The 21,791-nt window shown below is 43.5% G+C and overlaps 1 protein-coding gene across 2 annotated transcripts; it reads left to right on the forward strand.

Moving 5' to 3' along the window:
• Window positions 1-73: 73 nt before the first annotated feature.
• On the forward strand, window positions 74-12,511 carry TP53RK (TP53 regulating kinase). Of its 2 annotated transcripts, XM_074318094.2 has the most exons (3): window positions 74-413; window positions 2,903-3,423; window positions 6,360-12,511. In XM_074318094.2, the coding sequence occupies exons 1-2, from the start codon at window positions 128-130 to the stop codon at window positions 3,379-3,381; spliced, it is 765 nt and encodes a 254-aa protein (XP_074174195.2). In that variant the 5' UTR covers window positions 74-127; the 3' UTR covers window positions 3,382-3,423; window positions 6,360-12,511. The 2 variants fall into 2 exon arrangements, with proteins under 2 accessions (XP_074174195.2, XP_019605291.3); XM_019749732.3 differs by lacking the exon at window positions 6,360-12,511 and having other exon boundaries at window positions 2,903-3,475.
• Window positions 12,512-21,791: the final 9,280 nt, after the last annotated feature.

Here is a 21,791-nt window from a genome sequence, read left to right on the forward strand (position 1 = left end):
CACAGAGCGGAAGTGTCGGCGTTCCATTGGCCGAAGAGGGCCGAGGACTTCCGGAACCAGCCGAAATAGAGCCGACAACTTCCGGAGAGAGCCGAGGGGCGCCGAGCGGCCGCGCTGAGGGGCAATCATGGCCGCGACCAGCGCTGCTGCGGCGGCGGCGGTGAGCGAAGAGCCGGCGCCGGAGACCACGGCGCTGGCTGCTGCCCGGGAGCGGAGCAACCGCTTCTTGAGCGGCCTGGAGCTGGTAAAGCAGGGCGCCGAGGCGCGCGTGTTCCGCGGCCGCTTCCAGGGCCGCCCGGCCATGGTGAAGCACCGCTTCCCCAAGGGCTACCGGCACCCGGCTCTGGAGGCGCGGCTCAGCCGGCGAAGGACGGTGCAGGAGGCCCGGGCGCTTCTCCGTTGCCGCCGCGCAGGTAAGGCGGCCGGGCTCGGGGGCATGGGGAGGGGACAAGGCTCCAGGGACCAAGGGAAGCGAGTCAGGGATTCGGTTGCGCCCCGTGCGTTCTGCGTGGCCTTGTGTATTTAAGAAATGTCATCCTCTCGTACCTCACGTCATTCATTGGTTGTTAAGGAGACGCTTGGCCTTGGAGCGCGAGCGTTTGTCCTGAAGCTGTTACACCTCCGTAGTTCAGTTCCCGGCTCTGCCGTTGTTGCTCAAACGTTGGGAACGTATGTAATATCCGAGTCTCGGTTTCCCCATTTGTACCGTCTCAGTGTTGGGTCATCATCTCATTACGTTTAAGAAGCAGATGTACTTACAAGTAGCTGCTGTGGAGCCAGGCTCTCAGGGGTCTAATACCGACACCACTGTAGCTTTTCAGCACGTTATTTAACCTCTCAGCCCGTTTCCTCAGCTGTAAAGGGAAGTCATAGTTACAATATTTATCTCAGAGGGATGGATACTCGGACCATTAGATGAGGTATGTATGCCATGTATTACATTTGAATGTGTGACTGGCACATGGCGCTTAATAAAGTTCTATTTCATTAAATCGCTTTTTTTTTTATTAGAACACCATCGTGCAACACTACCCTCGGCTTGTTCTCAGATGAGAAACTGAGGCTCAGAGGGGGGAAGTACCTTGCCAAGGTTACAAAGCTAGTGACCCACAACCAGGTTCTCAGTTCATATTCCTCTCACTCTGAAAAACGGGCTTTTCACTGTTACACTTCCTAGCTTCTGTTTTTCTTTGGTATTTTTTAGGCACCTGTGTACACCAGGACATTGTTAGGTGCTTGGAGAAATGGAGGAAATTCAGTAGTGAACAAGCAGACGTCCCTGCCCTTGCTTGGATTTAATGAATTTATTTGTGTGTTCATATTTTCTTTTTTCACCCTCTCTGGGAGGTAGGTTTCAATAAGCAGGGATCGTGACTGCCTTGTTTCCTGCTGTATTCCTGCTGATACGTTCCCAGTATCAAGAAAAGTGTCCTGAGCATGATTGACGTTCAGTAAAGACTCATTAAATCATTGGAAGTATTGTTCTCATGTTATAGAAGCAGAAATGAGACACAGAGAAGTTAATATAACTTTAAGGTCATACAACTGTTGACAGAGTAAAAATGAATCAGGATGCTTTGCTAAAATTTAAAAATGACAAAGTTTTATTCAAGGGTCTTAGAGTTTGCAAATCGGAAACACTATCAGGTAACACTCAGTGTTCTGAAGACAAGAGGAAAGGTGAGAGGTCTTACAGTAAAAAGTACATTGTTGAGAAGAATCAATCCTGTATTCTTAGCTTCTGGATTGGTCCACGATGGTAATATTCTAGATGACTGGTAATCTGCATCATGGATGTCAGGCTGTCTGGATGTACAGAGGGTGCAAAAAAAAAAAGTGTATATATTTTAAGAAAGGAAAAAACTATTAAAATTGTAATACTCAATATATACCGATAACAAAAGATGAATACAAGTCACATTTGACTTCTGCAATTACAGGAGGTGCTCAAAGTGGTTCCCATCAGCGTCCAGACACTTCTGATTTACAGCAAACTACTGCTTGAGCAACGTTGACCAAAGTGTCCACTTGGGTACATTTTTTTTGTCATCCCCATTCTATACCGGGGGTGTCAAAAAATGTACACATTTTAAGAGATGTTATCTATGTATTACTTTTTGAAGTTGAATTGAATTATGGTAGCGAGGTGTAGTATGACGTACACTCAAAAGATGGCATTAATCAAATGAATGCTAGCTTTATTGTGTTACAATTTTAATACAGTGTTTTCCTTTCTTAAAATGTGTATACATTTTTTTGATATCCTCTGTATATAATCTCCAGCCATTGAGGCACAACTGAAAAGTTTAAAAGTTTAAGTCCTTAGGCTTTAGTTAAAGTAAAATCCATTCTTCGTGCTTCAGATCATTTGGTCTGAACCAGTTTTGTCAGCTTGACGCTACAGACTCCATATTAAGTCAGTTTAGCTATACTGACTTCATCTTGTTTTCCTCACTCATTCCTCACAACTAATGAAGGGAGTTGGGATTTGAACCTGCCCTTTTGACTGCAAAGATGAATCTCCAAGCCAGTACTCTGCTTGGCCTCTGTTTGTGTCCTTATCAGGTAGAAACTGCTCTAACTGGGCTATGCTTACTCTTCTGGCTCCTCGTTTTGCTTTTTAGGAAATAACTATGACAAATGAAGACTCCTCAAAGAGTGGGAAGTTGGAGGGAGCTTGGGCATTACTAAACTTAGCTCTGGGTGGTTTGAGGCACAGTCATGCTGAGCACGAGCAGGGGAAACTTCCAGATGAGTTAAGCTGTACCATTCTGCAGCATTCTCAGTCTTTTTCCTGAAATACGCAGGTATACACTGTAAAAACTGGATCAGTCTTTGAAAAATTAAGCTTACCATGAAAAAAAAGAATCTAATCCAATAACTGCTTATGTCTTGATTGCAGGGATAGCTGCCCCAGTTGTCTTTTTTGTGGACTATGCTTCCAACTGTTTATACATGGAAGAAATCGAAGCCTCAGTGACTGTTCGAGATTATATTCAATCCACAATGGAGACTGAAAAAACTCCCCAAAGTCTCTTCGGCTTGGCCAAGACAGTTGGGCAGGTTTTGGCTCGAATGCACGACGAAGACCTCATTCATGGGGATCTCACCACCTCGAACATGCTCCTGAAACCCCCCCTGGAACAGTTGAACATTGTGCTCATAGACTTTGGGTTGAGTTTCATTTCAGCACTTCCAGAAGATAAGGGAGTTGACCTCTACGTGCTAGAGAAAGCCTTCCTCAGCACCCATCCCAACACCGAGAGTGTGTTTGAAGCCTTTCTGAAGAGCTACTCCACCTCCTCCAAAAAGGCCAGGCCAGTGCTTAAAAAATTAGATGAAGTGCGCCTGAGAGGAAGAAAGAGGTCCATGGTCGGGTAGAAGAATGTGTGTGAGGACCACAGTTCAGCTATTTACTTCAAGGTAAATTACCAGTGTGAGATCAGACCAAAATAAATGTGTTGAGAGATTTTTAGTGCTGTGCTCGTGCTTGTTTAAGTGTCATTATCACCTACAGTCGACTGTTCTCAAGAGCTTACCATGTACATTAAGACATGTTCTCGGCAGAATTGGGTATTTATAAAATAAATCTAGGACAGGCTTACGCCTCAGGTTCCTGGATATGGCATTGAAAACATCGGAGCACGTGAGAATGCTGTTCCCTTTGCAGTCCTGGTGAGACAAGGACAGTCTCAGCTGGTGACAGTATATCTTTATCAGCCCTTAATCTTGTGTTGTTTTTTATTGTGTTTATGACAGATTCCTCTTGAAACCAATATAAACGGTATACAATCAGCATTTTAAAAATGTGGTAGAATCAGAGACCAGAAAATATCAAAGTGCATCACATAGTATTGTGACTATTTTATGAGACTTGTTTCAAATGTATATACAGACAAGGGTATACTGCGTATTGATGTAAAATATATTTTTTTTGGGGGGGTCATGATACAAAAAAAAAATGATGCTGAACTCTAATTTCTCCTTTTTAAAAAGCAGGCTTATAGCTTTGAGGCACTTGAAACTTATAATTTTATAAACATTGTTTTTATATTTGTTGCCCTATATTTTTATGATTACCTTCTAATTAAGATAAGCGATTGATACAAATTTCCTTGTAGTTTGTATAGGTAAAAAAAGCAAGTCAATTTATATCACAGTAAGTAGATAGAGTAGAAACGGTGAAGTGGCTTGAAAATGACTCAAGTGTCCCACATACTGGTTTAAGGGAAGATGGGGAGTGGAAAACCGAGTTAAGATGCAAAGTGCCACTAGTTAGCTCACAGCTAACCTTGCCGGGCCTCAGTTTCTTCCCCCAAAGAATGTGTGTGTGAGGGATATTATAAACCTTTCCTCCTTGTGAGCTCCAACCAGCAAGTGAATGTTTGAGGGCCCTCTGGGTGCCTGGCTCTGTATTGGGTAGTGGATATAACGACACGCAGCGTGGACACGGCACCTGCTCTCGTGGAGGGAAAATTCGGGTGGGACCGGACCGTGTCTGTTTCCTTCACCACACCTAGTACCCTGCATGTGGCAGATGGCCAGGAATGAAAGGAAACGTCCCTTCCTGGGCAGTGGTGACTAGCAGAGAGGGGAACTAATAACGCCTGGTTACTACGTGTCAGGCATTGTGCCAGGAGTTTTCATCTTGGATCTAAAACAACTCTGTTAGGTATGGTCCCCATTTTACAGATGGAGAAACGGGCTCAAAAAGCGGGGGAACTTACCCAAGATGTCACAAGCTGCAAGGGGTGCTTTTACCTGGCTCCAAAGCCCACATTCTTTCCACTGATCTTTTAAGAAATGATATGCTGAATGTGGCACGTCTTTACATTACACTAATATGTATTGGCTTTATATAACGTGATTTTCAAAGGTCTCCAGGGGCTACTGGAGAACATTTGTTTTGATTATTAGTTTTTAGGGGACCCCTTAAATCTGTGCCCTAGTACGAGCCACATTCACCCGGTCCTAGTCCTAACCCTGCTGTCCCTGACTGCTAGAACCCTTGTTCTTACACGGGCCTGCCCCAACCCTCTTTTTGGGAGCTGGGAGTCTCCTCTTGGGTCCTGAATTCAGGGCACTGCAGCTCCAAAGCACCGAATTCCCCTTTCCCGAGCCCACGGAAGTGGCTCTCTTTTGCCACCAGAGGTCGCAAGTTACTGCCATTCTCCGCTGGAAGAGCCGCTTGGCTCTTCATTCCTCCTTCTCCACTTCCTTCTCTTCTCCCCTCTCCCTTCCTCTGTCCCTCCTCTCTTTTCCTTCCCTCCCTCTACCTCTTTCTCCTCCTCCTCCCCTCTTTTCTGCCCACCTCCCTCCCTCCCTCCCTTGAACTTGTTCATTTACTCGCCACCTGAGCTGAGCCTCCACAGGTAGCAGCCAACACGCTTATCATTCAGGATGTAGTGAGAGAGACCCACGTGGGGATGTCTAGATCCCTCCTGTCTTCATTTTGTCATCCGTTCCCTTACTTCTTCACTCATTCATTCAGTAGGTATTGATTGAGCACCTTGGCTGCGTCCAGCTCTGCTGGGTCCTGAAGGAGCTACAATGAGGAAGTCCAGCGGCCGCCCTGAAATCCCCTCGTCTTTCCTGGCACCGTTGCAATCAGTAGTTCCCCACCGCTCCCCCGTTTCTGCCCTGGCCCCTACATTCTTCCTTATTCAGCAGCCAGAGGTGCCCTGTTAAAGCCAGATGATGCCACCTCTATTCAGAAGGTTGATGGCTTCCCATCCCCAGGCGCTTCTAATACAGCGTCGTTTGCTCCCCTTACCAGCCAAGGGTCCCCAGGCGCACTCCCGCGCTACCGACCCCAACGCCAGTGTCTCTGAATCCAAAGGTCGGGCTGGGATGAGAATTTGCATTTCTGACAAGTTCCCTGGTGATGCTGAGGCTGCTGTTCTGAGAACCACTGCCCTGAGGAAAATCAGGGTATTTCCTAAGGACAGGAAATGGCTGATGGGGGGGGCAGAAACAATAGTTCTTGACCCATTTTACAGATGAGGAAACGGGCTCAGAGATGCTGAGCAACGTGCTCGGTATCGTCAGCCTGTAAATGGTAGAGGTTGTGGTAGACGTCGTCTGGTGCCTGTCAGAAGCCACCCCTTCTTACTCCTTTTGGACAGAGCCTCAGTTTGTCCAGGTATTTATTAGTGGAAGATGGCTTTAGCCCAGAAGCTCAGACTGGTCCTTGATGTAGGAGTGGCCATGTGACCGTTTTCTGGCCAATAAGACACAAGCGGGAATCTGCATGGAGCCTTCTGGGGAAGATTTTGCTTCTTACAGAAGATGAGAGGGGTGTGAGGATTTTCTCCACATCCCGAGTCCGACACGTGCCCATCAACAATTCTTGCCTTTAGGTACAGTGATGATAATTGGAGGTTCAGCAGCCATCTGGAGACCGGAGGCCACTCCTAAAGGTAAAGGGTCAGTGAGAAGCTGACGATGGAGTAGAGAGATGGGCAGACTGTGAGTCCACCCTTAGGGATGTCAGACCGCAAACGTCTTTCCCTTCACTTACTGCATCCAGAAGTAAACATCGTTAAAGCTGCGGCTGCTTTCATCAGGTTCTCTGTCGTTCGAAGCCAAAAACATTCCCAGCCAAGAGATGCAGATTCAGGTCCCCCAAAGCCACACTGTCCCATGCATCTTGTGCCTTTCTGGTCAGGCTGAGGCACCCTGGGCCCCAGGGACCATCTCTCCACAGCACAGTGAAGGAGCAAGGACAGGCGACTCCAGCCCTTTCTCTCCATGGACCAAGAGGCAGGGACACTGGACTGAGGTTCAGCCCGGCCAATCTCTGCGACCACCTTCCTCTTGAGTTTGGGAAAAATCCCCAACTTCTCTGGGCCTCAGTTTCCCCATCTATAAAATGAAAGATTTGGTCTGGATCAGACCCGTTGCTGTGCCCGTAGACATTTTTCTTGGGTCCATAGTGCTTTTGGCTTGCCAGTGTTAACCAATTGGCATGGTTTCATATAAAAATCCAAATATCTGACCTCTGGAAACAGTGTCAGGAGATCCTGCCACACTGGATCCCAGTTCCAATATCTCCCCTGTTAGAGGGGGGCTTGTGCTCGCCAATTCACCCCAATCCCCACCTTGACTGAGGCCTGCTGCCGGTCACCATTTATCATCACACTTGTGCTGCTGTTCTTCTCATAAAGTTAAGAGGAAAGTGAAAAATTGCATACTCCCCGCTCCCTTCAGCCTCGTGCTACCGGTCCCTGTAGGCATTTGAATTGGCAACTTCCAGGTAAGATGGTCTGTATCTTCTCCAGGGGTCACACAGGAATCTCAAACTCAACATGTTCATGAAAAAACTGGTTCCACCCAGAGACCTGCTGGGCTCTACTCCCATCCAGGCTCCCATGGTAGGAAAGGACAGCTGTACAAATCCGGTGCTTCAGCTCCAAACCTGGGAGCCCCCTGGACTCCCCTCTCTCACCCCCACACCCCTGCCCAACCCAGCAGCAAATCCTGTTCACTTTACTTTTAAAATATAATCAGGAAGTTAGGAGAGTGGCTACCCTTGGGGGAGGGATCGTGGCTCAGAGCAGGCTTCTGGGGGCTTCAGGGAGGGTGGGGAAGTGCTGTTTCTTGAGCTCAGTGCTGGTTACATGGGTGGGTTTGGTTGTAAAACTTCATCAAGCTGCATGCGCTTATGATGTGTGTACACTCCTGTATGTCTTACATTTCGATCAAAAGTTCACGAACACAGGATTAGAACGCACAGCTCTGTACCCTTTCACAGCCACCACGCTGGCTGAGGCCACGTGGCCTTTTGTCTGAACCATTGCAGCTGCCTTCTCACTGGACCTCCTGCTTCTGCCTCTTCCCTCACAGCCTGTTTTCCACACAGAGCCTGGGGCACCCTGATTGATCTTGTCAGATCTTGCCATTCCTCTGTTCAAAACCCTCCAGCGTTTTCACCTCCCTCAAGGCCAAGAGAACCACCTGCTCCCACCCCACCCATTTCCGACCTCCTCACTCGGTCAGCCACACAGTTCTTCCATCAGGCAGTCCTGCTCCCAACTCAGGGCTTCTGTACTTGCTGTTCCCTTTGCCTGCAACACTGTTCCCTACAGATCTTCATATGGCTGCCTCCTGCACGCCTTCAGGTCTCTGCCTAACAGCACCTTATCTTGCCGAACACCCTGTGTGAAAGGTAACACCTCCACCCCTACCCTCCCCACCCACCTCCCAGCTTTATCTCAGTCCCATTGGAAAGCACCTGCTGTCTTACATTCACGCGCTCAGTCACTTCCTGTTTGCTCAGTGGGCACGGGGCTTTGTTGGCTCCACTATTCCAGCCCTAATTTCTATGATGGTGCCTGGAAGGTAGTGGGTGCTCGGTAAACATTTACTGAATTGAAATGAATTTCCTCATACAAGCCCAGCCTGGTTGTTGGAAAGAAAATCAAGGAGCTGCGTGAGCCTTCCTCCCACTACTGCAAACGCACGCGCACACACATACACAAACGTCACCTACCCACAGTCTTCCCGGCTAGAGGCAAAGCAGAGTCTGGTTTTGGCCTGCAGCTTGGAACAAAAAACAGTCAGAACCCTGGGGGTTTGGTTCTGATCAAAGGCCTCGTGTTTGTAAACCTTCACTCTCTGCCCAGAACCCAGAGTTAGTGGCAGCTCCAGGCCAGGGGAGGCCGGGGCCTGCCCTCTTCCCCAGAGTGAGGAAAGACCCTGCAAGGCCAAGCTGCCTGACTACCCCCAGGGCACCTACGGGGGGGACTTATCCCAACCTCAGCCTGAGGTCCACCTGCAGGGAATTGCTTCAAAGCCAATATTACTCTTGGAGCTGCAGAGGCCACGACTAAAATGTCACACGGAAAGATGCAGACGGTGGTATAGGGCTCAGTGAGGAAAGTCAGGGGAGGCACTGCGAGCCCCTTCTGGGGAAGGGGAAGGGGAAAAGGGGCGCCACTACTGTCCTCGTACTCTCTCCCCTCTCCCTGCTTTGTGTTTCTTCATAGCACCAAGCACCACGTGATATGCTCTATGTTTCACTCACTTCTATTATAAAAAGGTACTAAAATGAAAGCTCTATGAGAGCAGAAACTCTAATTTCATCCCTGCCTTTGCCCAGCACCCAGAATGGTGCCTGGTACGTAGTAGATGCTCAATGGATATTTGTTGAATGAATGATATAATTTTGATTGATGTTCATAACAACAAAATACAATGATTGAATGCGTGATCAATTCTTCGGTATTTGTTGAGCCTCTACTGTTTCAGGCTCTGTTCCAGGCACTGGGAATGTGGCCAGGAACAATTTGGACTCCATGAAAACGTGGAGTTTAATCCAATGGGTAATAATTGCAAATGATGAACCATGCTGTGAAGGGAACAGATACCTCGGGATTTTATACAGAATGAGTGACGTACAGTTGAGGACGGCTACGTTTCATTAGATTAGGTGGCCGGAGAGGCCCCTCTGCGAAGGTGACACTTGAGTTGAGGCCTAAGGGAGGAGAAGAACCCAGCCCCTGTGATGGGAAGGCAGGGAAGGTGGGAGGAAAAGAGACGCAGGCACGGGGAGCAGTCAATGCAAAGAACCTGGCATGTTCGAGGGGCACAAAAAAGCCCCAGAGAGGGTGGCACACACTGATTGAGGGAAGGCAGGTAGGACAAGGGGTGGAAGAATTGGGCAGGACCCAACATTCATGTAAGTGCCCAGCACAGCTTGGCACATAGCAAGCCCTTAATAACTGGGCTGATGCATTATATATGGATTGTATAATCCATATATAATGCATGCTTTACATAAATTGTTATTTGCCTATTTAAAATGAGCTGTGGGGAGTAGCAGTGTGTATCATTGGAATTTCAGCTCTATCATGCACTAGCTGTGAGTCCTTGGACAAATGTCTTAATCTCTTTGAGCCTCAGTTTCCTCATCTGTCCAATGGGCATATCTAATAGGGAATAAAAATAAATGATAGTCCATCTATTTCTAAAATCATCCATCTATTGTGGAAGTTCTTTAAGAATTCCTTTCCATACTCTACTTCCTTTTCAGTTTAAAGGGGGGAAAAACAAAGAAAGGACATTAGTGGGTCCAGTCTTGGGGCCTCCTTTCCGCCTGCAGTGTTCTAAGCCATTCGGCTAGAGGCGTCATGTCTTGCACTCTCCTTGCTGTAAGAAGCTCTTCTCCAGGTGAGAAAAGCAACGGTGGTAGTGATCCCTATCTGTTGCTGTGTAACAAACTGCTCTGGAACTTAATAGCATCAAACAACCACTTGTCATGCTCAGATTATGTGGGTCAGAAATTTGGCCAAGGCAGCACAGGGATGCCTTATCTCTGATCCACCACGTCTGAGGCCTCAGCTGAAAGATTCAAAGGCGGGAGCTGGAATCATCTGACGGCCCACTCACTCCTATGCCAGCTCATTGTCGGGAGCCTTGGTTTCTCTCTGTGTTTTTTCTTCCTGGTTGAGTTCGAACATCAAATATGGTGGCTGTTTCCAGGGTGAGAGTCCCAAGAGTGAGGGAACCAGGCAGAAACTGGACTGTCTTTACAGCTCAGCCTTGGGAATCACTAGCCTCCATATGCCCTGTTCCACTTTCAAGAGGTAGACAGAGACCCCACCCCCACCGCCACCACTGCTCTCAGTGGGAATAGTGTCAATCACAGTCTAAGAGGACCATATGGGATGCACACCTAGGATGGAAGATAGACTTGCTCTCCTTAGAAAATCAAATCTGCCACAAGCAGGACAGTACTTGTCAATTGTTGCCAACTTACCACGGGCAAGCACTGTGCTGCACCCTCGCCTGTGAATTCTCCCAACATCCGTAAGAGTTCTGTTCTATTCTCGTTCTCATTTCAGACAGGAAACTGAGGCCCGGTGGAGTTAAACCTCTTGCCTCAGGTTGCACACCAAGCAAGTGGTACAGCCAGACTTTGAATGTAGCTTTGTCTAATGCGGGGCGACGGACTCAAAAGTGTAATGCAAATGGATTATCAGAGGGACTAAATGAGTTCATGCATGTAAAGTCCAGCACGGTGCTTGGCACAGAGTGCTGCATATGTTCATGCAATTGTTAGCAATATTATTACTAATATCATCATCATCACATCTGAGCCACCGGTCCGAAATCTCCACTCTAGTACTAAATATTGTACTCTTAAACTCTTAGCTGGTTCCAGAACAAGGGGGCCAGTCCAGAGGCCCTGGGTGCAATATACCCCGGTCCCAACTGCCTCCACTCGGGCTTTGGGGAATGGACCAGAGTTTCTATGCTATCAGCTGGTCCAAACCCCCAGGACTAGTTTTTCCGATTTGGAGTAGCCCAGCCTCCACTCCCAGGCCTCCAAGGGCCAAAGTGCTCCCCGCAGGGCCTCGCCCTCCATTCAGGGTTGTCTCACACGCACCTGACTAAAACCTTTGATGAAACCGGTGACTGGACTGGCTCAAGGTTAGGTCGCCTGAAAGGACATGGGATAAAGTTTCAACACAGCCTACAGGGTCCATTGGGAAATAGCTTACTCTAGGGGTTTACTGGAATCACGGCAGCGTGAGCCAGATAGGAAGTGAGCACTGAACCCCTTTCTGGGCTTTTCCCTTGCCACTTCTCGGCTTCTCAAGTTTCAGATCTTTGCATCCAGGTTTTGGAATTTTGCTATGACCATGTGCTCTTTGCATCATGAGTTACTTAATATTTTGCTTCGCATTGTAAACTTCAATAGGTTTAGCTTAAAAGGGGAATTTTAAAACGAAATTGTGGCTTTCATGAAACAGAAATCACTTGCTCTAAGTCAAAAGTAATTATAAGAATAAAAAATAAAAAACGAATAAATAAAATAAAAACCAGTGTTGTCCAATCTCTGGCCTAAAAGCCTTCTCTGGCTTTTTACAAAGAGAGATTACCAAGTGCCGAGGTGTTAAAGGGATACTGGTGCCCACCTGAGACACTCTCCATGGTGTAATGAAAAGTTAAAGAAAAGATTGGTGCAGGGAATAACTTTCACTCTATGGGATTAAATGTTATTTAAATGGCATGTAGTACAACACAAAATTATCTGTGTGTTTTTTACTGGTATGCTTCACACACGGTGAGAAATATTCTACTATCTCATTCAAGCCCCAAAACAGCTTCTGTCTCTCCTAGTCTCATCAGATTATCAGTAAGACCTGCCAGCTCTACTGCCAAAATATTTCCAGAACTGAATCATTTCTTACCACGTCTCCCACTACTCTGGTCTAAACCATTATCGTCTCAGCCCAAGGGAGCTTTTAAATGAAAAGCATGCCTACTAAAAGACAGTTCATAATAAGTGTTGGTGAAGATGTGGAGAAATTAGAACCCTCAGACTCTGCTGGTGGGATTGTAAAGTGCTGTGGACACTCTAGAAACAGTCTGGTCGTTCCTCAAAAGGTTAAACATAGAGATACTACCATGTTTCCCTGAAAATAAGACCTAGCCGGACCATCAGCTCTAAGGCATCTTTTGGAGCAAAAATTAATATAAGACCCGGTATTATATTACATTATATTATATTATATTATATTATATTATATTATATTATATTATATTATACCTGGTCTTATATTAAAATAAGACCAGGTCTTATATTAATTTTTGCTCCAAAAGACACATTAGAGCTGATGGTCCAACTAGGTCTTATTTTGGGGGAAACATGGCACATGACCCAGCAATTCTACTCTTGGTGTCTACCCAACAGAACTGAAAATATACGTCCACACAAAAACTTGTGCATGAATGTTCATAGCAGCATTATTTGTAATAGTCTAAAAGTGGTAACAACTCAAATGTCCATCAACTAATGAATGGATAAATAAAATGTGTTCTATTCATACAATGGAACATTATTTGCCCAAGAAAAGATACGAAGTACTGTCTACAACTTGGGTGAACCTTGAAAAAAATTATGGTAAGTGAAAGAAGCGAGACACAAAAGGACCATCCATGTTATGTATGATTCCATATCTATGAAATGTCCAGAAGAGGCAAATCTATAAAGACAGAAAGTCGATTAATGGTTACCTTGGGCTTTGGGAGGATTGGGAGTGACTGTTAAGGGGTATGGGATTTCTTTTGGGGATGATGAAAATTTTTAAATTGATTATAGTAATGATTGCACAACTTTGTTGAAACCATTGAACTGTACACTTTAAATGGATGAATTGTATGCTGTGTGGATTGTTTCTAAATAAATCTGTTATTAAAATAATGAAAGCAGAATATGTCACTTTGCTTAAATCCAATGGCTGCCTTTGTCATTTGGTGTAGAATACAAAGTCCTTACTCAGGCTGTCAAGATCTTGTGTCTTCTCGTTGCTGGCGGCCCTTCTGATCATATCTCTGCACCACAATTTCAAGCTATGTCTTGTTTATTCCTGCCTCGGAGCCATTGCACTTGACTTTTTCTTCTTCCTGGAATGCTATCCTCACATACCCAGAGGGTCCACACCTTCCCTTCCCTTAGGTTTCTGTTTAATTCAGGGTAGTCGGTCACCTAATCATCAAGGGCTTCTAAAATGGTACCCCCACTCCATTGCTCTCTTTCCTGTTCCTGCATTGTTTTTCTCCATAGTACTTGTCATCTTCTCATTTGTTGACTAGAGTACATTTTACTCATTTGTTTATTAGTGTTCTCCACCAACTCCACCTTTCCCACCCCTCAGCAAATGAGATTTTAATTTTTGGGTTGTATTCATTGTTGTATTCACAGCCTGGTATATAGTCGCCATGCGGTAAATATTAACCGAATAAAAGGAATGATGAAATGTATGTATGATTAACCCCAAATTTACTGATAAGAAAAACCAAGTCTGGCATTCAATATTAATTTAGTAAACATCAACAAGGCCTTCCCACGGGCCGTGTCCAGGCCCTGGAGATGTCAGGTGGCACAATTCTGTAGAACCTGGGAGAGCCATGAGAGTTGGCATGATGTCTCGAGATGTAATGTGATAGAAGCCAATTCCGATTTTTCATTACAGAAAAGTTTACACCAGGATCTGATGAAAGGTGGGTACGATTTTAGGTGCATGGGGAGCTGGAAAGCAGTGGAGTTATTCCACTAGAGGTTCTCAACGCCAGCTGCATATTAGAATCTGCTGGGAGCTCTTAAAAATCCTGATGCCGGGCCACATCCCAGACAATTAAATCAGACTCTCTGAGGGTGAGGGCTGGTGAGGAGCATTTTTAAAGCTTTCCAGGTGATTCCAGTGGGCAGCCGGGGTTGAGAACCACTGTGTTAGAGGGTAGAGGAGTGCAGGTGGCCCCTGTTCTCTGATGGTTATGAATATTGGGAACTAGCTCCTTGAGTGAATATACTCAAATTGTTGACAACTCTTGTAATTAGGGGATTTGGTGCATGGAGACTCACTGCTGTTTTACTTTGCTTCCTGCTCGGTGTTGAAGTCTTATTTCCCATACTTATAAATACATATAACAAAGCATGTCTACTAAAACATATACTGTGGACTCTGGAGCTAGACTGCTGGGATTTGAATTCCCCCTTAGTACCTATGTGTCCTTGAATAAGTTATTCAACCTCTCAAAGTCTCATACCTCATGTAAAAATTAACTTATTAACTACCTCACTTTCCTCCTCTGCAAAATGGGAATATGTTATGATCTACTTCATAGGGTCGTTGACATGTTCAATGAATTAGATCATGTAAAGCTCTTAGAACAGGGCCTGGCACAGAGTAAGAACACACTGAGTGTTGGCTATTATTATTCATTAATAAATAAGATAGTCCCAATATTCCTTGAGCATCTAACATACATCACAAACTCAATTAAGTTCCCTTGAACAATATAAACCGCAATTATAAATTTTAGTAAAGCTTATTCTTTTGAATATTTCAAGCATATTAAACAGCAGACCAAATATATACAAATTCATTGTGGATGAAACTTTTGAATACTCTTATACCAAGACCAGTTACAAAAGTGCTGACCTCATAGAATTTACTTTGTTTCTTGTTCATAGTTTTAGAAAATCATAGTTTAAAAGAATTCATAGATAGAACAATAGATATTACATTACCTGAACACCAGAGAAAAAAATAGACTGAAAAAATGAACAGAGCCCCAGGAATCGGTGGAATTATAACAAATGGTCCAACATTTGTGTCATTGAAGTTCTGAAAAGAGGGGAAAAAGAGGATGGGACATAAAAGTATTCAAAGAAATAATGGCTGAAAACTTCTCAAATTTGGAAAAAGAATAAACCTACAGACTCAAGAAGCTGCAGGAACTCCAAACAGGATAACTAAAAGGTATCCACACCAAGACATAACACAGGCAAACTTCTGAAAACTAAAGACAAATACCTGAAAAGCAGTGAGAGAGAAGGAACACCTTACCTCTAGAGGACAAACACAAGCTACCACAATGTATATGCAGTAGCTTATTCAAATAACCCTGTAACCATTAAGGAAATTGAATTTAAAACCTTCCCCCAAAAGAAACCTCTAGGCCTGGATGGTTTCACTGAGGAATTCTACCAAACACTTAAACAAGAATTAACACTGATTCCATGCAATCTCTTCTAGAAAATAGAAGAGAACAATTCCCAATTCATTTTATGAAGCTAGTATTATCCAGATAACAAAACCCAACAAAGGCAATGAAAAAGTGAAAACTACAGACAATATAATCTTATGATTACAGATGTAAAAATCTTTAATGAAATATTAACAAATAGAATTCAACCAAATATAAAAATAATTACACATCATGACCCAGTGGTATTTTCCCCTGGGATACAAGGCTGGTTCAAGATTTGAAAATGTAATCCATCATATTAATAGGCTAAAGAAGAAAAAGCACTTGATCATGTCAATTGATATGGGAAAAAAGCATCTGATAAAATTCAACACCCATTCATGATAAAAACTCTCAGAAAAATAGGAACAGATGAAAACTTTCTCAATTTGATAAAGAGCATTTACAAAACACGGCTAACTTTATACTTAATGGTGAAAGACTGGATGCTTTCTCTCTAAGATTGTCAACCATGCAAGAATGTTCATTCTCACACTCTTATTCAACCATAGTGCTTGAAGTTCTAGCAAGTGCAATAAGATAAGAAAAGTAAGGGACATACAGATCAGAAAGGAAGAAATAAAATTGTCCTTATTGTAGACAACATGATTGTCTGTAGAAAGTCCCAAGGAATTGACAAAAACAAAAAAACTCCTCGAACTAATAAATAAATTGAGTAAGGTTGCAGGATACAAGATAAACATACAAAATTCAATTTTATTTCTCTATACTAGCAGTGAACATATGGACACTGAAAAAAATAGAATACTATTTATGCTAAAAAAAAATGTAATACTTATGTGTAAATCTAACAAAATATGTATAGGACTTTTAGGCTGAAAACTACAAAATGCTGATCAAGGAAATCAAAGAAGACCTAAATTAATGGAACGACATACCATGTTTATGGCTAGAAGAGTCAACATAGTAAAGATGTCAATTCTCTTCAAATTGATATACAGGTTTAATGCAATTCCTATCAAAATCCCAGCAAGAATTTTTGTAGATATAAATAAGATTATTCTAAAATTTTATGTAAAATTTCAAAGGAAATAGAATAGCTAAAATAATTTTGAAAAAGAATAAAATGGGAGGACTCAGTCTCCCCAATTGAAAGACTTACTATATAGTTAAAGTCATTGAGACTGTGTGTTATTGGTAGAGGGACAGACAATTAGGCCAATGGAATAGAATAGAGAATCCAGACATAGATCCACTAAATATGACTGATTGATTTTTGACAAACTTACAAACGCAATTCAATGGAGTATCGATAACTTTTTAAACAAATGACGCTACAGCAGGAAAAAGACAAATAAGGAAAAAAGCAAAAAAAAGAACCTCAATCTAAGTCTCAGACCTCATGTAAAAATTAACTTATGAACTTAAATGTGAAAAATAAAAATAAACTATCAAATTTCTAGGAAAAAATGTGAGAGAATCTTCAGGATCTAGGGCTATGCAAAGAGTTTGACACCAAAAGAATGATCTAAAAAACAGGGAAAAAATGATAAATTTAACTCCACCCAAATTACAAATGTTTACTTGTGAGAGGCTTCAAGAAGATGAAAAGACAAGCTACAGACTGGAAGAAAATATTTGCAAACAACATGTCTGACAAGATTCTAAAATTTTACATAAAAATTCAAAGGAACTAGAATAGCTAAAATAATTTTGGGGAAATAAAAGAATCTAACAAAGTACTGGTATCTAGAAGATATATTAATAAATTATTCTCAAAACATTTTACAGCAGAAAACAAACAGTCCAATTAGAAAATGGGCAAATGACAGGAAGAGAAAATGCATCAATGAGGATATACAGATGGCAAATAAACACATGAAAAGATGTTAAACATCATTAGCCATGAGAAAAAAATACAAATTAAAACCACAATGAGATCTCTCTACACCCCTATCAGAATGGCTAACATAAAAACTAGTGACAACTAGTTCTAGTTCCTTTGGGAAACAGTTTGGCAGTTTCCTAAAAAACCAAGAATGCAACTACCATACAACCCAGCAATTGTACACCTGTGCATTTAGCAAGAGGAAGGAGAAGACCCCTCCAAACTCTGCCCTACAGGTGACTCAGCCACCTGGAGAGAAAAATAAGAATGACGGTATCGATGGCAGTAACTGACAATAATTCCCACTGAGCGCTTGCTCAGTGCCAGGCGCTTTGCATTATCTCATTTAAACTTCCCCACAGACTTCTTGTCTGGTAGCGACTGTTATTGTCATCAGCCCCACTTCTGGATGAGTAATCTGAGGCTCAGAGACCTTGTTCAAGCCCGTGACAGAGCCAGGATTTGAACCCTGGCAATACTAGTAAGTGCTTGTAACAAGCGCCCGAAAGGGCAGTCCCCACATTTCAGTCTCTTCCTGAAAGTCAAGGGGACATTAACCCCTCGGCAGGGCTCTACATCCCTGCGTGGTACTTGGGACGCGAGTGGGGAACAGCCTGGCACACAGTTTCAGGTGGAGTGAGTAACACAGCTTTATTTGGGAGCCAATGTCCCTCCAGGGGCCAACACTCTGGTCAGCACAGAAGGTTATACAGAATAGAATAGAATTTAATAAGGAACCAAGTCCCAGAGTCAGTCAGGATGGAGAAGGTCCCTGGTCTGGGAGAAGCGACTGGGCCCGTGATGGGTCTGAGGCGAGCTGGTCTTGCAAGGAAGAGCTTCGGGGAGTCCCGGGGTATCGCGACTTGCACCTCGCAGAGGGTCTTAGCCGAGCGCCCAGTCGGACCACTCGTGGCCTTGCTCTGGAGTTCTGCTTTTATCCTCTTGTCCTTGGACTTGTTTACTTCTTAGGTGATAACCAGAAGTGGCTTGCCAGTTGTTCATCTCTTAGGTGATAACCAGAAGTTGTTTGGCAGGACTTGTTTACCTCTTAGGTGGACGTGTTTACCACTCCATTTTGTTATGCTCAGTTTCACACATAAATATAAACATGTCTACTTTCACTTCACTCTTATCTGTCTCACACACGTGCAGCCATAGTCCTGATCCTACTAGTAAACAGCTTGTTTTGCAAACCTCAATCCAACATATATATTACATTTTATATACTCTATCTATATATACCATTCCCTGATTTCTGAAATGTTACAAAGAGAACACTGAGGAAATCACAATTATTGTGTTTTAGCAAAAATTTCATCTGTGCAACAGGTGTGTATTATATATTTAAGCAAATACCAACTAAAAACGATACATATCATAAAAAGCAAAATTTATTTAAGTCTACTCCAAACATTTCCAATGGTAGAATTCCAGGTATTGCAAAAGAAATATAAAGGGTTGTATGTGCTCCATGAGACAGAACAAGTGTGTAGGTGCAGGGATGTCTTAATGAGTCCCCAAAAGGAACAAAGTGTACTTAATATAGTAGCCATGCCTTCCTTAGATAACCCTGTATTCATGGTATAAACCAATGACTGCATTTTGGTTGTATGTGCCTGTGGGGACAGAGTCCCAGAGAATCTGCCTCACATGGCAAGGTGCTGGCTCAGGTAGTAGATGGCCATCAGCTGTGACTAGTTGGCCATCAGCTGTTACCAGTTAGCCATTAGCTACTAATATAACTGCCATGGCTACGCTAAGGGGTTGGTGGTTGGTTGGTTGCCAGAGAAGCGTACTGTGGATGGTGGATCGTGTGGCTCCTGCTTCCTGTGTCTCCAACCCAGCCGCCAGAGAAAAAACAGTGGTATGACGCCCCTATCTATGGCTCCGTTGTTGTTCCTTTTTGGCCTCACCATATCCTGTGTTCTTGTGTGGGGAGCGGGACCAGAGACCCCACATGGCAGTGCCTCCAATGCGTGGAGGTGTTTAATGGTGTCATCACGAATGGTCTTTAGGACGTCCAAATTTTGATGAATAGCTTCCTTGACTGTGGTGGAATTAATCCAAGGATTGGTTTGCTAGTATCTGCCACTGTGGATGGAAGGAAGCGGTATGATAAATGTGTATTCGTAGAGGTCATGTAACTATGACCATTAAAAGTAATATTAATAACATTCAAAACATGAATGCAAGCTGTAAAAGTTCAGTTGTTTCACATGGCTGTATGATTAAAACAGAATAACTGAGGTATGTTGCGTGTACACAAAATCCATGTGCCATCACCCAAGCTCTTTACAAGTGTGGGGGTTTCCATTTGTACCATAGGAATATCAGAAAAGGTAACTTCCACTGATTGCATAGTGAAGTAAATAGATGAAGTGAAAGGATGAACAAGATCCCTAGAAAGGTAATAGCCTTGTAGATAAAAGGGTCTTTCAAGGGGAACGAAGGTTCGTCCCTGAATTGTGATGCATGGAGCATAAGTGTCATAGAAAAGTACTGAAGCTGTATCTATTAGTTCTATTAGATTGATCTGACATTCACCATCGGCTGTACAGCCAGATGGCCTGGAATAATCCATTTCTAACAGAGAAGAAGTGCTCCAAGAATTAGTAGATGCAATATCATAATTAAGGAGTCTCTGAATGTCAGCATAGGCAAGCTGCAGCAAAGTGTACATTTTATCACAGCGTCCTCTTAGCTGGTTTTCTAAGTATTGGGGTCTAAGAAAGAAGAAGTTTTGTTCTAACCACTCATGTTGTTCTTGTTGTAGTTGTTGAGTTTTCACATGTGCATGGATAAGTGTGTCCTGTGTATGTAGCAAAGAATTAATTTCACCTATGAAAGAAAAAAGTTCCTGTACACTGTCCTGAGTTTGCTTGAAAAAAATGTTGTCTGGTTAGGTGTTCCTCCAATAGTTTCCCTCTTATCTCCTGCATCTCAGCTGCTTATACCCCAGCAATGATGAAATTAGTAATTAGTCCAGCTGCTAACATTACCTGTAATGGTTTCCTAACTTTAAAGTCATCCAATGGTTTCATCATGCCTAAACTAATTGTCATATCATGTCTAGGATGTGTGTATGCCTTACATTCAGGGAGTAGATATGCCACCCTGAAATCATCTAAATTAAAGGTAATGTGTACCCTGCTGGGTGTAGGTCTGTATAGCAGACATTTAGGCTGCAACATAATAAGTAATGGTCTGAACGTAGTAGATTACTGGAGGTGGTTTAACCAGTCCTGATGTCCATCCTGGTTTATCACGTTCAGTTCTCAGGCCCTGTGCTGCACTGAAGCAACCTCTATGATACATGGTCCTGGCACATACTCAGGAACATGGCATTTCTTCCATGTCATTATTGCTAGAAAAAGATTCTGTTCAGTATTGATGAAGGTGGTGTTTCTAATTCCTTCGGCTGGTATGTGAGAAACAAAGATACCATACTTCCAGCTGCTTTGCATTGGAAGCAACGTCTGAAAAGAATAAGGATCTAGTAGCATATTTACTCTAGATCCAAGTCTGGCAAAGAACCTCCCAAGGTTTCCCATCACTTAGGTGAGCGTCCTTGGAGGTGTGCAGAAAGGCTGGGTGGAAAATAAAAAAGGAGATCTAAAAAGGCGTGACGTTGACAGAAAGCAAATTTGGAGACTGTCTCTGTAGAATATCTGCTCGAGCAGATCCAGTACTGACGTTCGTGTGATTATAACGTTTGGTAATGCTATAGGAAAAGGCAGTGTTATATAATAAATCTGTCCAAATGTCAGTATTTCTTGTAGTTCCTAAGGGAAAATATGGGCCTGCAGCTATAGGTGCATCGTGCTGCATAGCTGTTACCATCTATGGCTTGTATGAGCAAGCAAGAAAGAATAGCCAGTAGTTTTTTGAAAAGCTGGCCAATGGCTATCCCGCCGTATGCCTGCAAAAAATGGTATTTGAACTTTGTAAGGCTGTTAAAGGGTATCCACGATCTGTGAAGTTAAAAGGCAGCTTCCGTACTGGGGCGGTAGCCAGAAGGAAACACTCCAAAGGACACACTTCTAACCAGTGGCTTTGTGTGGTTTCATTAAACCACGTAACATTAGCTTTTTCTATAAAGATATGTCCCCCCCATGTCTGATGAATTATTAATATATGTAAAGTTCCTAAGTGGATATACACTGGTGGTATTGAGAAGCTTTGCCATAAAGCAGGGTTAGAGTGATTAAGCATAAGATTAGGCGTATTCTGAGAAGGGTTGGTTCTGTTTTTACATATAATACAAGCAGATATGCTGGTCCTTAAGCTTCTACCTGTGTTGGCTATGAATGGTCTAGCATGAGATTGTGTTTGTATTCCTGCCTGATGCCAAGTTCTCTGTGTGACAGTTGCATTTACTGTCACAGTAAAAAACGTTTGTGAC

The sequence above is a fragment of the Rhinolophus sinicus genome, chromosome 13, assembly GCF_057876585.1.
Source record: "Rhinolophus sinicus isolate RSI-liver-muscle chromosome 13, RSI-T2T, whole genome shotgun sequence".
Taxonomy (NCBI): domain Eukaryota; kingdom Metazoa; phylum Chordata; class Mammalia; order Chiroptera; family Rhinolophidae; genus Rhinolophus; species Rhinolophus sinicus.